Source organism: Theileria equi, chromosome 3 (genome assembly GCF_000342415.1).
Source record: "Theileria equi strain WA chromosome 3, complete sequence".
NCBI classification, from domain to species: Eukaryota; Apicomplexa; class Aconoidasida; order Piroplasmida; family Theileriidae; genus Theileria; species Theileria equi.
This window is the reverse complement of record NC_021367.1, coordinates 1,874,571-1,889,180: the sequence shown is the minus strand read 5'-3', so window position 1 is coordinate 1,889,180 and position 14,610 is coordinate 1,874,571. Positions and strand designations below refer to the sequence as shown.

The window sequence follows — 14,610 nt, the reverse complement described above, 5'->3', positions numbered from 1 at the left end:
TTCAGTGATTTATAATTATCTGGTAGATATGAGAATGCATATCTGAAAGGGTTCGATATACATGGGTTTCCATCGTCTTTTCAAATAAATATACATATCAGCTCATGTTTTACATCGTGTGTACAGATAAAAATAGAATTAAAACACAAACTTCGCATTAAAATACAATTAATATGCGATACATATATGTACTACAGTGCTATAACCCCTATTTGCTGGACTATGAATCTATTGGTGGTAGCGCCTGATGGAATCCAAGGCTGCTACACTTCAGTGATGGTGAAGTCCAAAACATTTAAATCGTATTGATTGAGGTTATCTTTTCATTCTTTGGTAGATCAATGATTATTATTTGTTCTATAATGGTCATTTATTAACTGTTAGCATATAAGTAGTGATAATGACGGATCCTGCGCATACCATCAATCATCCTCATTTAAATCTTCTATGCAATAATCTTTACAAGTCTCTAAACTTGTTTGCTGGTGAATTTGGCTCTAAACCGTACAGTGCAACAGACGTTTGTACTCGGAAGCACATAAGGAGCAAAATTTTGGATGAATATCTATCAACATCGCAATATACCCCAAAAACAACTGCAAAATCACAAATTATTGGACAATGTGAAGATGATGTCCCAAAGATAAAAGTTAGGAAGGGAAAGTCCTCATTAGCGGAGGTAATTGATTCTGTAGATGCAGAATTGTCTTATAAACATCAAAGTAGAAACAAAGTTCCATATCTGGATGTTAATGTATCAGATGAAGTGTGTCTAAAAATCTCTAGCAAACGCAGCTTGTTGGCTATATCTGACAAGACATCGTCAACATCTAGCGACGTTTCTCTACCTAATACCGATAACTTAACTACGTATGTAAGAGAAACAATATCTGCCGGTCATGAAATCGCAAATCTGGATATAAAACCCAAGCATGGAAGGATATTGAGAAATAAACCTACATGGCATCCACCATGGAAACTACATCGCGTATTAATAGGACACCATGGATGGGTTCATTGTGTGGATGTAGATATATCAAATGAATGGTTTGTAACAGGTAGTGCTGATAGGCTAATAAAGATTTGGGATCTAGCCTCCTGTCAATTAAAATTATCTTTGACTGGTCATATAAATTCTGTCAGAGATGTAAAAATATCGGATAAGCATCCATATATTTTCAGTTGTGCAGAAGACAATACAGTCAAATGTTGGGATATTGAACAAAATAAGGTTATAAGAAGTTATCATGGACATCTATCTGGAGTTTATACACTTGCATTGCATCCAGCCCTAAATGTACTATTCAGTGGAGGAAGGGATGCAGTTGTGCGTGTTTGGGACATTAGGACAAAGCAAGCTATACATGTTCTCTCGGGTCACACTGATACGATCATGTCAATTGTAAGTCAAGCTAGTGAACCACAGGTAATTTCTGGCTCACAGGACCATACTGTACGATTATGGGATCTCGCTGCTGGTAAATCATTCGTTACACTAACTAATCATAAAAAGGGTATCAGGTCAATATCAGTCCATCCTACCGAGTACTCATTTAGCACTTGTGCTGCAGATAATGTAAAGGTGTGGAAGTGTCCGGAGGGCGTCTTCCATAGGAATCTTACCGGGCACAATTCCATACTAAACTGTTCAGCAATAAAGGATGATGGAGAATCTTCTATATTAGTGGCTGGATCAAACAACGGGCAACTGCATTTCTGGGATTGGGCTAGTGGATACAAATTCCAAACGCTGGAAAGTACTGTTCAAAGAGGATCACTAGAAAGTGAAAATGGAATTTTTGCATGTTCTTTTGATAAGAGTGAAAGCAGGATCATAACAGCAGAATGTGACAAAACTATAAAAATATGGATTCAGGATGAAACTGCCACACCAGAAACTCACCCAATTATATGGAAACCTGAGGCAAGGGCAAGGTATTACTAAAATATAACTAATATGGTATGCAAGTATGTATAATTATTACTTATCGTAAAATTACCCTGCAGTTAAGTCAGCTTATACTTGTGTACTATAAGTAGTCTCATTAAGCTTGCATGTATCGTAAAACTTGTCACTATTGTTCTCATGAGTCGACAACTTGTTATTTTCGCGTGCCTCTGAATTCTCCTTCATAAAACGTCCGATTAACAGTGCAACGTATGCGTTTGCAATCGCCATAAGAATAAAAGCTCCGGATGTCAGATAAAAACAGTTGAATAAACTGTCATAGTCCTTTATGGTTGGACTCAAATACTGAGCTGAAACTACATGTAATGCTGTTAAACCTGATGTAAATACCACTGAAACAATAGCGTGGTAAAACTCTGTTGATAATGCACTTATGTTGCCACTTAGAAATCCGTATAAACCTATGCATGCTCCAATTATGCTAGTGGTTCCAAAGGTTGAATCAGTCACAATAAAACTCAAAAACCTATTATATGCCACACTGTGCAAGTATACCACAAATCCGATCAAGGCAGTATTTAGCAATATGGTAATAAATAGTACGGCTGATCCCAAGAATTTTGTGTTGGTAAAGAAAGCCATCTTGAAGTCTTAAATATGAGTTACACTGTATTGAAGGAAATTGATGCAGGTTTTTTAAATTTAAACGACCTATGAAATATAAACTACTACAATAATGGTGACAATATCTGTGATTAGACTAATCAGTAACGATATATACACCTCCTCCGAGAAAATATTGTTTATTTAAAATGAGATTGGTCATATCTACATGTTAACGGGACAAGGAACACAAATGTCTAGCTACTTGCGGGTAAGTTTGTCAACCTTTAGAGATCAACTAACATTATATAGGAATAAACGCCAGGACATATCGCCTTTTTTACCCTAATTAATGCATAAAAACTGATGCTTCTATTGTCTCATAGCATAATAAGGACGTCGAACCGAGAGCATACAACCGCAAATATAAAAGTACAGTAGGACAATCTGAGGGGATAGTAGATTCAAATCGTCTAAACATGTTTCAGAGAAACTGTCTCCCTTTATACGTAGCTATGGAGCGCTGGAAATAAGGCTGCTCTCAAACCGAAAGCACCAAGTTAGACATGATCAGAACGCATGTATGAATTTATTTTCTTCATACATGCATTGACACATCGTACTTTTGCATGAGTTAAACCTTAGGATTTGTCATACACATTCAAAAATATCTGTGACATTTTGGTCATTTTAATTATGGTGGCATACGACAGTCAAAAGTATTCCATTGCGAGACACTTGCGTAAATTTATAAAACCTATAAAATGCTTTAAGTTAATATTTGTTTTTTTATCGTAAAAATATGGCGGTTGGTTCTCAATCCTCCAAAGCTGGTGTCCAGGCAAGGACACACTCAAAGGTAACTAAACAACTCCAATGAATAACATTTAGAGGGAAATTTCCATGAATATTTTGATCATTAAGTCGGTTTTTGCAGTTATAATCGGTGTTATTTTGGGTATTGTGCCAATTACCGGCGTGGTAGGATTTATGGTCTTTGCACCCTTCCAATATATAATTTGTCAACTATATTGTACGCTCAATAACGTTCCAGATTTCATAATGGATAGATCTGACATATTCATGGACCATATCCTCCCTTCTGGAGGTCTATTCTTGGTAAGCTTTAGTAAAATTGCCATAAAATCACATATTTCAGATCTGTTGGATTGTCACCTATACATTATTACACTTTTAGTATAAGGGTAACTAACAAATAAATGTACAAGTGAAATGCTTTATCTATCGTTGAATTCAATTTTGTGGTTAGGCAATCGTTTTTTACTGTAAGATGTCTGTTTACTAGAGCTGCTCGTCCCATCAACGTTGTCTGTAAAGGTTTTTTTCCCTGGAATGAATCTGTTTTGGCTAGTATAATCGTTGACGTTCGTTGAAACTGTTAGATCCGGATAGTTCATATAGCTATAAAATCGAAAGTTCAAATCATCCTGTATCATTATAGCGACCTTTTCTAGCGCTATTTCCACCTCTTTTTGCTTACCGAAAATGACCAACACTCTTTCCTGTACTGGACCATCCTCAAACGTTTGCTTTATTACTCTCATGTTCGCTCCACTTATTTGCATAATCTGTTTGAAGTATTTATTTCTATCCATCACAAATCGTAAAGATTCTGTGATCAAAACTTCAATTTCTAGCCTTACATTGTGAGCTTTAATCTTAACAGTGTCATCAATAAACAGGCGTATGATTTCTTCTTGCATTGCTTTATAAAGTGGGCGTAATACTTTGAGTACATTTGGCAGTCTACCATGTATAAGCAATACACCCTTATTGTTCGATCCAGGAAAGTGTACACGCTTTGTGGTAACGGATACATTGACACTGTGCTCTTGTTGTAACGCCTGTATTCTATGCCCGTTCGACCCAAAGAATGAACCTATAACACCATGTGATGCCAGAATCTTCAATGAGGATTTCTTCGGATTTTTTTGGGAGTGTAATTCTGCCAAATTAAAACTGTAGAGAAGTAATTCATCTGTGTCTTCAGTAAAACTCAATTCTGATTTCACATCATCAATCTTTCCTTTTTCATGTACTGCCACCAGTAGTGTCTTCAGTGCTCTTTGCAAACTTTCAATCTTGTTGCAAATTATTTCTTCACCATAGGTCAATACCTTTGAAGAGAGACCTTTATTTTTGATTTCACAGTCACTTTTTGACAATTCCTCACGGTCTTTATAACAGTAAAATAATGTATGGATTGTTACCTTGCGGATCGTATATCTTAAAGCCATTAGAAATATCCCCAGCTGCAGTTATTGAATGCAAAGCTTCAAATAATGGAAGTTTATTGCTAAAGTCTGAAGTATTGTGGTACTTCATGATAATTAAATGCGATATACCTTCATTCTTCAAGCGATCAACTCCCTTAGTTGAGTTATAGTGCATGTAGTCTAGTTCATAATCTTCCGCTGATTGCTTAGCTTTAAGATACATGTTACGGTACTTGTTGACTAGACAATCCCTTTCACCTAGACATTGTTGTCAATAAATAGAATCATTTACTTTCAGATTGATCAGTATTAGGATTATTTATTGACTTGATGGTGGGTGAATATTGATAGTTTTTATTCCCTAGAGAGTCTGGATTTATAAAAACTATAAGTTAAATGCCAATCTAAAATAAAACATACTGCTAGAGAGATGCTCGCCTATCGTATCATTAAATTTTTCAGTCTCTAGATTCTATAGTTTTGATATATATAACCTGAAGAAACACATACTTGCGGTCCTTCTTTGGATACTTTTTGCAAGACCACGTCGCAATAAGAACTACCGTTATCTGCCATAGTTACGATTGGACTTTGTAAAAATCGTGTTTGTATTATGCATTCCGTAAAATAGAACTTTTTCACTCAAATTGGTCCTTAACAAAGATATTTCAATGAATTGTTATGGACACAAGGCCTACCATTCAACCATATACATGCAAGGTTAACCGGTAAAACACATAGATTATTCAAGTATATTCACGCAACACTATCTAATATTCAGATAATTTTGGCTTCAAGATGACCAGAGACCGGTGTTTTCGAACAATTTCTCAAGCGGCTCAAATGCACAAATGTATATCCTACGGCAAGTATACGAAGAGCAACTGCTAATACAGGTAATAAAAAATTAAGAGACAAGTTACATCTAACAATAATACACTTAATTGCAAGTTATACCATCATAATAAGTAAATTTGGCAAGAGCAAAAATATATTCGATAGAGGTCTGAGAGGTACAAATGGACCTAACGCGAAGGAGACGTCTCTTTGGAGCACCATCCGTGATAACTAAGGCGAACATGTACTTCTTAATAGGATGGTCCGTGTATCAGCAGTGGAAGACTCAAGTGTACCTAATGAAAGCTTTAGCTCTAGTAAAACACTATAAACTGGCAAAATATGGAAACTAGAAGCCAAACTATCTAGTTTTTGTTATAACCCTCATTAATTATCACAAATATACGCTAAAAACAGCAAAGAATAAAGAGCGGTACCGGTAGGGATCGAACCTACGACCTTGTGGTTAACAGCCACACGCTCTAACCTGCTGAGCTACGGAACCCCGACAGCAGCCGATGATTAGTGATTTAAATACGTCTTTTGGCTATTACCAGGAACACACGGAACGGAAATCAAGACAACTAGAAATTAAACTACATATTTATAGGGTGCTTGATAGAACTCTGATATGTGTACAGATTATGACAGTTACTTGTCTGTCCATCCAGAACGTTTTCTTCTCTTTTGTTTCTTTTCAGCTAAAACGGCGAATATGTCAATATCCAATGTGTTTAGTATACCTGTTTCGTCTTCCAATGGCTCATTGGCAAGGGTTTCATATATGGCAGGGTCATAAACATTTTTATTATAATTCGAACAATAACCATTAATATCAAACACTTTCATGATTTTCTAAACATTTACAAATGTATTTCCAAAAAAAGAGAAATACCTCCAGAAGGTACGGATTTTTGAACTCCATGGATTCCTCTATATTGCGATTAGGTGTTATTCCCTGCTCCTTCAATTTTTTCAGACGCTCTATCTCTTCCTAATCACAAATATGTCTACAAATAAAAAGTACCAGGAGTTTTGATGGCATTTCTACGTCTAAAACTTCCGGTACCCTGAAACTGTCCTTATCCGCGATGGACATTATGAAGCAAGTGTAACATATACCATTAAATAGACTGTTGTTAATAATTTATTAAGAAATTAGGGTTTAAATATAACAAATTGTGCAATGAGGTTTATTTTATTTTCTGAAAAATGAAATGCATTTTAGGAGAACAACCCACCTTTATCTTTATCCCAGGTACGGCTGGATTTTTGCTCTTCTTGAGTAGTTTTTCTTCTAACTTCTTTAACTTTTCGGGGGTAACATGTTGATGTGTATCATTCTGTGAGAATCATGTGAAATCTGATCTGACTCACCTCCTCTTCCTTTGAAGTCTTGGCGTTCTTTTCAGACGCAACCTTTATGTTGGTTCTTTCCTTGACAATGGCCTCTCTAACCTTGACAGGAAGGGAATAGTTCTTTGAATAGTCGATAATATCCATAACAAATCTTATGATCTTGCTATAATCTCCAGTATTGTTCGTCAAATAGAACACAGCAACAAGTTCTGGCCTAGAATTAGATTCACCATCCATGGACGCCGAATCCGATATGTAAAATGAATCTAAAATGGGCAAAAGAACCCTTATTTGAGACAACACATGATTTGCATATTGAGTAACACTCTTATCCGGTGAGTTAATGTACATTCTGAAACAATCTGGGACATCTTTGCAGTCATAGGTAGTAGAGTATCGAAGAAGCTCCTGGTTATAAGATATAAATTCCTTGTTAGATCTCCTGTGGCAAATTGCAAAACTAATGGAATCTAACGAATCAAAAGTAACCTCTACTGCAACCCTATCCCGTGATGGAAATACGAGACGAATGATATTTTCCTGCCAGAAGCATTCTCTTTTTACAAGCTCGAGTGAAATAATAACACTCTTGCAGCTAGTTCGACCAGATGCATAGATTTCGAAGGAATGCCAGGACTTTGGAATTAATGCACTCTTCTTACGTTCCAAGTATGCAAAGTTATCGTCCAGAACCGGCTCTACAACCTCTAGGCTGAAAATGGGTGTAAGATGTCTCCATACACATACAATTTTTTCGCAATTCTCTTGTTCCTAAATGATCCCAGATAACTATATAGAATAAGCACTATGTAAAATATCAAAAAGTATGCATAGTGCTTCTTGAAATCCGGAGGTAAGTTCTGAAGAAGTGGGTTTGCAAGTTTATCATAAGTTTCCCAAAAGGATTCTGGAGCCAAAGCATCACCACCTATAAATTTAATCAGTGAATAAGCATATTAGATACCTAAGGAGTTATCAGCAGTTTTAGAAGGATCTTGGCCCTGAAAACCATCTGGTGTTAAACCATCTCCTGACTCTGGCTTGTATTCCCGCAGTTCTCGTTCGAATGACGCTAGAATTTAAACATGAATAGTTAATTCGTATGCTTACTTAAGAAGTATGTTATACGGTCGATCAACGAGGCATTGGCGCCAAAGTTTGAAGACAGGAATAATAGTGAGGCAATGGTCACAATGGTACCTAATCTTGTGATATATTTCATTATAGCTGCATTATCATAAACATGTACTCATTGAGAAACACACTTTGATGTGAAATATGAAATGCAGGTACGAATGTAAACAGGTATAGCACCACCATACTTCAGCGATAACACCGGGGTAGATACAAGTATATAAAAATGGAATACTTGGAGTATTTATAAATCTTTAAGCTTTGTTATGTGTTTTACTGACTTGAAAATCCCACTGTGTATTGTCCAGTGGGCATACATGACGTGTTTTAAGCCACCTTGAGATGCAATGAAGATGGAATGCGTGCCCACATGTTCCCCAACTTATTGTACATCCTTCAGTGTTCGATCTTGGTTCATTCCCATCGGCAGTTGTGGCCTACACACCGACATCTTGTATCTACAGATCAACAAACCTGGCACTCTATGCATAGATCCATTATATGGTTTCTACATATTGCACAGTTATCGACAGATATCTCCCAGGACCATACAGCAACTGCTGACCATTTTTTTACGGAGAATCGCGGCCTATTAGACACATCTCTCATATTTGTGTTTATTTCTCTCTATATCCAGCTTAACCGGTATGTAAAATCTAGACATACCGTAAGATAAGCCACATGTTTATGAATAATGTTAATATACACAATACCCCAGGTTAGAATCCTAATTGGTGCCATGTTATAAACTACACATCGAAAATATACTTTCTCTATATGAAGCAGACTCTATCAACATATATAAATGTGGGTATTATATGTGTAGGCATTTGACAGTTGTTCAAAAGAATAAAAATGTCTCAGAGGATCCTGAAGGTTACCACATTCGACACCGCTCCTCCGCTACTGCCTCAACATGGAGTAGCGAAGAGAGCTTTAGCATCGCAAGTTGGAAATAATCGTTTATTGCCAGAAAACTTGACCAAAGTGAAAAACACAGCAGAGATTCCAAAATCGCTGCGTTGTATATGCCCATCCCAGGATACGTTGAAAATAAAAAGTAAAATAAGAAGCATTTCATATAATTCAACTGGAAGCCGACTATACATAGCCACTAGAGATGTAATATACCTGTTAAACACCCAGACCCTGGCTGTGGACTTCAGTCTTAGCGTAAAATGCACAATGCTCATTGCCCATCCAAAGTTACCAGATTGTTTTGCACTTTTACTTCAGGTATGTTCATATTATAATCCACTTGCGGGAATACAAATCATATTTTAGGGTACCAATTCCTCAAAACCTTCTGTAAAGATTTATGAAGTAAAGAAAAATACAAAAAACCTGAAAGGAGAATTGGTTGTAACTCATGTTATAACTAGCGCATTTGAAGACAGTTGGTATACAGGTTGCTGGTCCTTGGATGGACGTTTCATTGCTCTAGTAGACAGAGATGATATTCTGCAATTCGTAGATCTGAATGAGTGCATTCAAAACGTAAATAAAGGTAATATATATTGTACACATATTCCTCTTTCAGAGTTACAAAAGGAACATTCAATAAAACTAGATTGTGAAGCCTATGGACTATTGTATACTTTAGATTCCTTGATAATTCAGAGGGTAGATGGTGCCATTCAAATCATAAATGATTCTAAGGATTCTATTGTAGAAAGGGCACATTCTCATATTGTAACGGCTGCATCTTTTAGTAAAAGCACTAATATTCTTGCTACCGGTGGAAGTGATCATGTGGTCAATATTTTTGACATAAATGAAGATTATACATGTGTTGGTACATTTCCTAGGATCGAAGGTCAAATTAGCAGCCTTTCATTTAGTACTGATGGAACTTTTTTGGCTTGGGGAACAAAAGACACTGCTGCAACTCTAGACTTGCAAGCTGGTTCATATTCAACCACCAGTGATTTGTCAATGCATCGGGATGATAAGTTAGGAGGGTCTGGAAATGATGTGGCCACCGAGGACTTTTCACTCACTGTAGCTGCTATCAACCCATGTGAAATCTATTACCAACACAACACACCGTGCTCCGTTACACATGTCGCCTTTTCTCCAAACAAATACGTTATCGCATATGCTTGTGATTTTGATGCTTTTCCCAAATCGGGGCATAGTACACACTCCAACCTTGTTGGATTCTTACATTTGTAACATTCTTATACATGTCTGTTCATTAAGACATGATTGTAATATACATCCTTTTTGTTGTGTATCTAGTTGTGAACATAGGCTGTGATTATTCCAAGGGGAAGAAGGGTTTGTTGCCACTGATGATTTTTTGCAATTTTTAGATTCGTTACAGAAACCAATTTATGCTAAATTGCCAAACAAGATTAAACATGAACAAATGTATTCATAAATAATGCTATTTGAGAGTTATATGTACCTACAGAAACGAGGAAGACGTTGTTACGGCATCTTCGCCTATCAATGTCAATGAGGAGCTATCTTCAACATCTAACAAGCAATATTACGTGGGACCGTTTGTTTTAAATAAGTTATACACGTTGGATGATTCTGTATAATTAGATCACGAATATACACACACAGGAAACCGGAGAATGTGCGGATTATACACGACCTATATGCAGAAATCGAGCGTTTGGCACATTTAAAAGTTTGTTTATTCGAATAAGTTCGTATAAATACTTGAAAATAGCTGGGAAATGAAGAACCTACTTCTAAGGAGAAACCTCAGATAAACCTTGAAGACGGTTATACACCCATATACACAAAAATTATTTCACATATAGGTCTTTATATCAAAAAACCTACATATACTCGCAACTATGGATCTTACAGGCTAGTATAGGCAATAGTGTATAGTACACAAGAAACTACAGAATCTACGATGATATCAGCTTCTACACCGATCCGTTCCTATTTATACCAACAATCCTACTGTACGCTATATCCCTCCCGTTATTTTCATATTTGTAAGTTGTACATTTGCATATGTCATCCAATCAGCATGTGTTACGGAAGAGCAATGTCTAAGGAATCTATACCAGCGATCAGTGCATTCGTTTTCTATTTTACGAGCTTTCTACTATTAAAAAGGCTCTGGATATTAGGAGTATTGTTATCTCTGTCTGTAGCATTTATTGCGCACAGGTTCCTACTTGAGCTTCAAATATTTGAGATATTCAGAATTGCATTGAAACCTCTAAAAAAGTTCAGACTAGGACCAAGGAGTTTGTTTGTAAATGTTTCAAAAAATGTTTTCAGGCATAAGGAATGAACCAATAGGATGGGTATGTGTGCTGTGTCAAAAAATATGCACAGATTCTAATAATAATGACATGTTGCATTGTGCTATCCAACCTGTTGTACAAGCTTCTATTCATGGTGCTAAGATCAATCTTTGTATTTCTACATTTTCCAACCGTTATAAGGACAGGTTTACCGCTGTTTTATATTTTGTTCCTCGCTTTGGCATCACTGGTATGTTTGTCGGCGCATTTACATAGCTCAGGTTATATTGACGATCCTAACAACAACGGTTCCAACTGAGTACGCACAAAACTCTGTATTATCGCTTACATGTTCTTACATTGTATTTTCGGGTACGTTACAGCTTTATACGTATGCATGTGTATTTTAAGACCAAAGGTAATATGATACAGGGATATCTTATTTCAATGATCTGATTGTGTGTAATGTTTGGACCAAAATGAAACCAATCTTACTAGATCCAGGTTGGAATCTATAGCAAAAACACTTGTAATATAGTTCAATTCTTTGAAAGCAAAACCATAACGAATGTAAATCAACTTGTTATGATAATATTGGTGGTATCTACTGCCTTATATACAACCTCAAACATAAAGTAATATAAAACATTTTTAATCACTAATATGCTGACTGTATATAGAGAAGTAGACGGTTGTGAGGTTTCCATACAGGGGTTCATTATCTATTCTAAGTAAAGATGTTTGGGATACTACGTCCTAGTGCTATCCTCAAATCTGTAGGACCTATTCGATCATTATTTCCAACGGTAAACGATTGCCTAAAACTTTTCGAGGGCGGTTCTTCTCCTCAAGCAGCAGATTTGTACAACGCTCTCAGATACCTAACGCAAACTCATGTTAATTCCAGGGATGCACTCAATGATAGCAGAATTTCGGACTTCTTAAACCATGTGGATACGGCTATACCGACTTTAAATACATCATACCTCGGAAATTATGCTCTCCGAATGAAAGCATTGCTTCAAGTTGCACGTATGACAAAAAATGAAGAAACTAAACAGAAAGCACTCAAAATCATTGAAAATATTGCAGCAAGTATCTTGGAGAAAGATGCCCCTGCAACGGATCTTGCAAAAGTAGCGTATGTAGCAGCTCAAGCTGGTGTCGACAATCCACAGCTTAATGAATCTGCAAAACGTAAAGTTACTCTACAAATCGACAATATCCCACCCAATGTGCTGAACATGGCCTTAACTTTGGGACGCCAAGCAGATAGTGATCTACGTGTCTTTACTTCTCTCTTAGTAGAAAAACTTACAGAACTTACGGACAGATTTACAGCCGAAGATGTCGTAAATACTATCAAAACGCTTGCCGATAAAAGGTACTGTTAATTTTCCATTTATATCATTAAACAGAATTCTAAAGGGGTTTCTGTTACGCAGGCTCTCCACATTGATAACTGATAATTTGGATCAGTTTTCAAAACAGCAGTTATCTTTATCTCTTCTGGGACTTGCTGAGTGTAAATTTCTTACGCACGCTTGCTTCATGGATGTATTTAGTTCACTCAGGCCGCAACTGAATGAATTAAACGTTTCCCAAAAAATTCTGGTATAGTTCACATTATAATGAATAAATGTTATAGGTGGCGTATGCAGGTTGCTTTGCAAATATTGACCCTAATAATAAAAATATGCTCGATTTGGTAAAATCCATAGATTCCACCATACACCTGGACTCTCTGGCAGCAAAATATATTTATTCTTGTGCTTACTACAAGCATTATGAGCATACTCTTCAAGAAACTTTAGATAAAATTTTGTCGAAGGAGTTAAGATTACAAACAAGAGAATCCCTTTTGCTCAAGGAGGCAATAGATGCAATTTCCAATGATACGGATTCGATAACGGTTACAATAACCAACTCCGTGGAAAATTGGTTTGATAGATGCGGTTAGTGAGCGTCCATTTGATAAAAATTTAACAGAGGATTTTAAAATGAAATTACTTGAGGGAAACCGAATGTTCAGCGATGTTAAAAAGATTCTAAGTGACTCTGACCTTCATTTTGAGCCACTCCAAAGGGTTGGACCTGTTTTGGTAGACCTGGTAGATCATGAAAATAAAAGATGTATAATGGTTGAGGTTCCCATAATTTACAATGATCATACTTTAAATACGAGGTAATTCAAGTTATTTTGTTAAATCTCCTTATAGACTCCTCGGGAAATTGGGATATCGTTGCCACGTGGTAAGATATTGGGGCTGGAGACAAGCCTCAAGCCAGGTATCTTTTTAGAGCATTCAGTCATCTTTTTACAGTCATCACACGCCTCTTACATTTCCAAAATTATACAACTTGGAAATTAATCGGTAGTTATATTGATTAGTCTATATAACCGTATACACATTTAACATAATGCTAAAAACTACATTAAATAAGTCAAGAGTATGTGTTTGTGCGTTTTTCATCTTTGTTTTGACAGAGGGAGGAACTATGCTGTGTTTTCAGGCTATTCGATCGGAATCGCGAGGGAAAACTTTCTCTTACACAATTTAAGCAGATGTTACAAGCAATTGGTATATATCTAACAAAACAAGAGCTAGAATTCCTGGAATATGGTATGTATGTCTAACATAGCAAGTGTGTAAACCTACAGAGGGACATATAAGAGGCGGATTCAGTTTGCAGGATCTTTATGCCATAGGAGAAGTTTTCTATAATGATACAGTGATAAAGGAAAAAGTAAAGCAGTCCCTGAGGAGCCATTTTCCAGGTTCTACAAAAATAAGCAAAGAAACGTTGGAAAGGCTACTCATTACTTTAGGTATAGACATTCAAAGTAATATTTATGTTGTAGGAGCACAACTAAGGGTTGGAAGGTCCGAAGTTCAGCAATTTCTAAAGTTTTACGTTGGAGATGGCAGAGAGGATATGGATTTCGACAGATTTATAGAACTGTATGCATACATTCTCTTGATTTCATCAACGTTTTAGAGTATTATCGGAGTGAAAAAAAAACGAGAGTGATCGGATTAACCACACGTCCTCTGCTATGGTGTAAAACCACTCCATTTTAATCCATTTTTATGGCAGCTGTACTAGAATTATTGTTAAAATACAATGTGTCAGTGTTTTTCGCTGTTTTAGTATCCATTTATAATACCTGTCTGGTAGAGTCTCTACAAGTCCAAGAAAATGATAGTGTAGCCTTCCACTCGGTTTGTTTGCATAAACGTGACGGTTATATCTTTAAATACTGTGATTAACGTCCTTTTAGACGTTTTTGCGTTCAAAGGGTCGATTTATA

General features: G+C 36.4%; 7 protein-coding genes and 1 non-coding gene across 8 annotated transcripts; 3 read left to right on the top strand and 5 right to left on the bottom strand.

The window, feature by feature from the left end:
- Positions 1–400: 400 nt before the first annotated feature.
- BEWA_009370 (WD domain, G-beta repeat family protein) lies at positions 401–1,945 on the top strand (the record flags this gene model as incomplete). The annotated part of the gene is made up of 1 exon (XM_004831132.1): positions 401–1,945. One exon carries the CDS (start codon positions 401–403, stop codon positions 1,943–1,945), a length of 1,545 nt encoding a protein of 514 aa, XP_004831189.1.
- Positions 1,946–2,017: 72 nt separating this feature from the next.
- BEWA_009360 (WD domain, G-beta repeat family protein) lies at positions 2,018–2,551 on the bottom strand (the record flags this gene model as incomplete). Its single annotated transcript, XM_004831131.1, has 1 exon — positions 2,018–2,551. The coding sequence occupies one exon, from the start codon at positions 2,549–2,551 to the stop codon at positions 2,018–2,020; it is 534 nt and encodes a 177-aa protein (XP_004831188.1).
- Positions 2,552–3,750: 1,199 nt separating this feature from the next.
- On the bottom strand, positions 3,751–4,972 carry BEWA_009350 (hypothetical protein; the record flags this gene model as incomplete). The annotated part of the gene is made up of 2 exons (XM_004831130.1): positions 3,751–4,709; positions 4,744–4,972. The coding sequence occupies 2 exons, from the start codon at positions 4,970–4,972 to the stop codon at positions 3,751–3,753; spliced, it is 1,188 nt and encodes a 395-aa protein (XP_004831187.1).
- A 1,045-nt stretch (positions 4,973–6,017) lies between these two features.
- BEWA_009340 lies at positions 6,018–6,091 on the bottom strand. The gene has a single exon. It is a non-coding gene; the product is annotated as a tRNA-Asn (tRNA).
- A 146-nt stretch (positions 6,092–6,237) lies between these two features.
- Positions 6,238–6,685, bottom strand: BEWA_009330 (HCNGP-like protein domain-containing protein; the record flags this gene model as incomplete). Its single annotated transcript, XM_004831129.1, has 3 exons — positions 6,238–6,441; positions 6,482–6,580; positions 6,614–6,685. The coding sequence occupies 3 exons, from the start codon at positions 6,683–6,685 to the stop codon at positions 6,238–6,240; spliced, it is 375 nt and encodes a 124-aa protein (XP_004831186.1).
- A 59-nt stretch (positions 6,686–6,744) lies between these two features.
- On the bottom strand, positions 6,745–8,226 carry BEWA_009320 (uncharacterized protein; the record flags this gene model as incomplete). The annotated part of the gene is made up of 6 exons (XM_004831128.1): positions 8,056–8,226; positions 7,910–8,017; positions 7,693–7,873; positions 6,964–7,657; positions 6,824–6,929; positions 6,745–6,791 (listed from the first exon to the last, which is right to left on the bottom strand). The coding sequence occupies exons 1-6, from the start codon at positions 8,165–8,167 to the stop codon at positions 6,745–6,747; spliced, it is 1,248 nt and encodes a 415-aa protein (XP_004831185.1). The 5' UTR covers positions 8,168–8,226.
- Positions 8,227–8,832: 606 nt separating this feature from the next.
- On the top strand, positions 8,833–10,254 carry BEWA_009310 (hypothetical protein; the record flags this gene model as incomplete). The annotated part of the gene is made up of 3 exons (XM_004831127.1): positions 8,833–9,315; positions 9,364–9,586; positions 9,620–10,254. Exons 1-3 carry the CDS (start codon positions 8,935–8,937, stop codon positions 10,252–10,254), a joined length of 1,239 nt encoding a protein of 412 aa, XP_004831184.1. The 5' UTR covers positions 8,833–8,934.
- A 1,780-nt stretch (positions 10,255–12,034) lies between these two features.
- On the top strand, positions 12,035–14,313 carry BEWA_009300 (hypothetical protein; the record flags this gene model as incomplete). Its single annotated transcript, XM_004831126.1, has 9 exons — positions 12,035–12,681; positions 12,716–12,911; positions 12,946–13,252; positions 13,287–13,482; positions 13,517–13,586; positions 13,786–13,921; positions 13,960–14,127; positions 14,161–14,260; positions 14,298–14,313. 9 exons carry the CDS (start codon positions 12,035–12,037, stop codon positions 14,311–14,313), a joined length of 1,836 nt encoding a protein of 611 aa, XP_004831183.1.
- Positions 14,314–14,610: the final 297 nt, after the last annotated feature.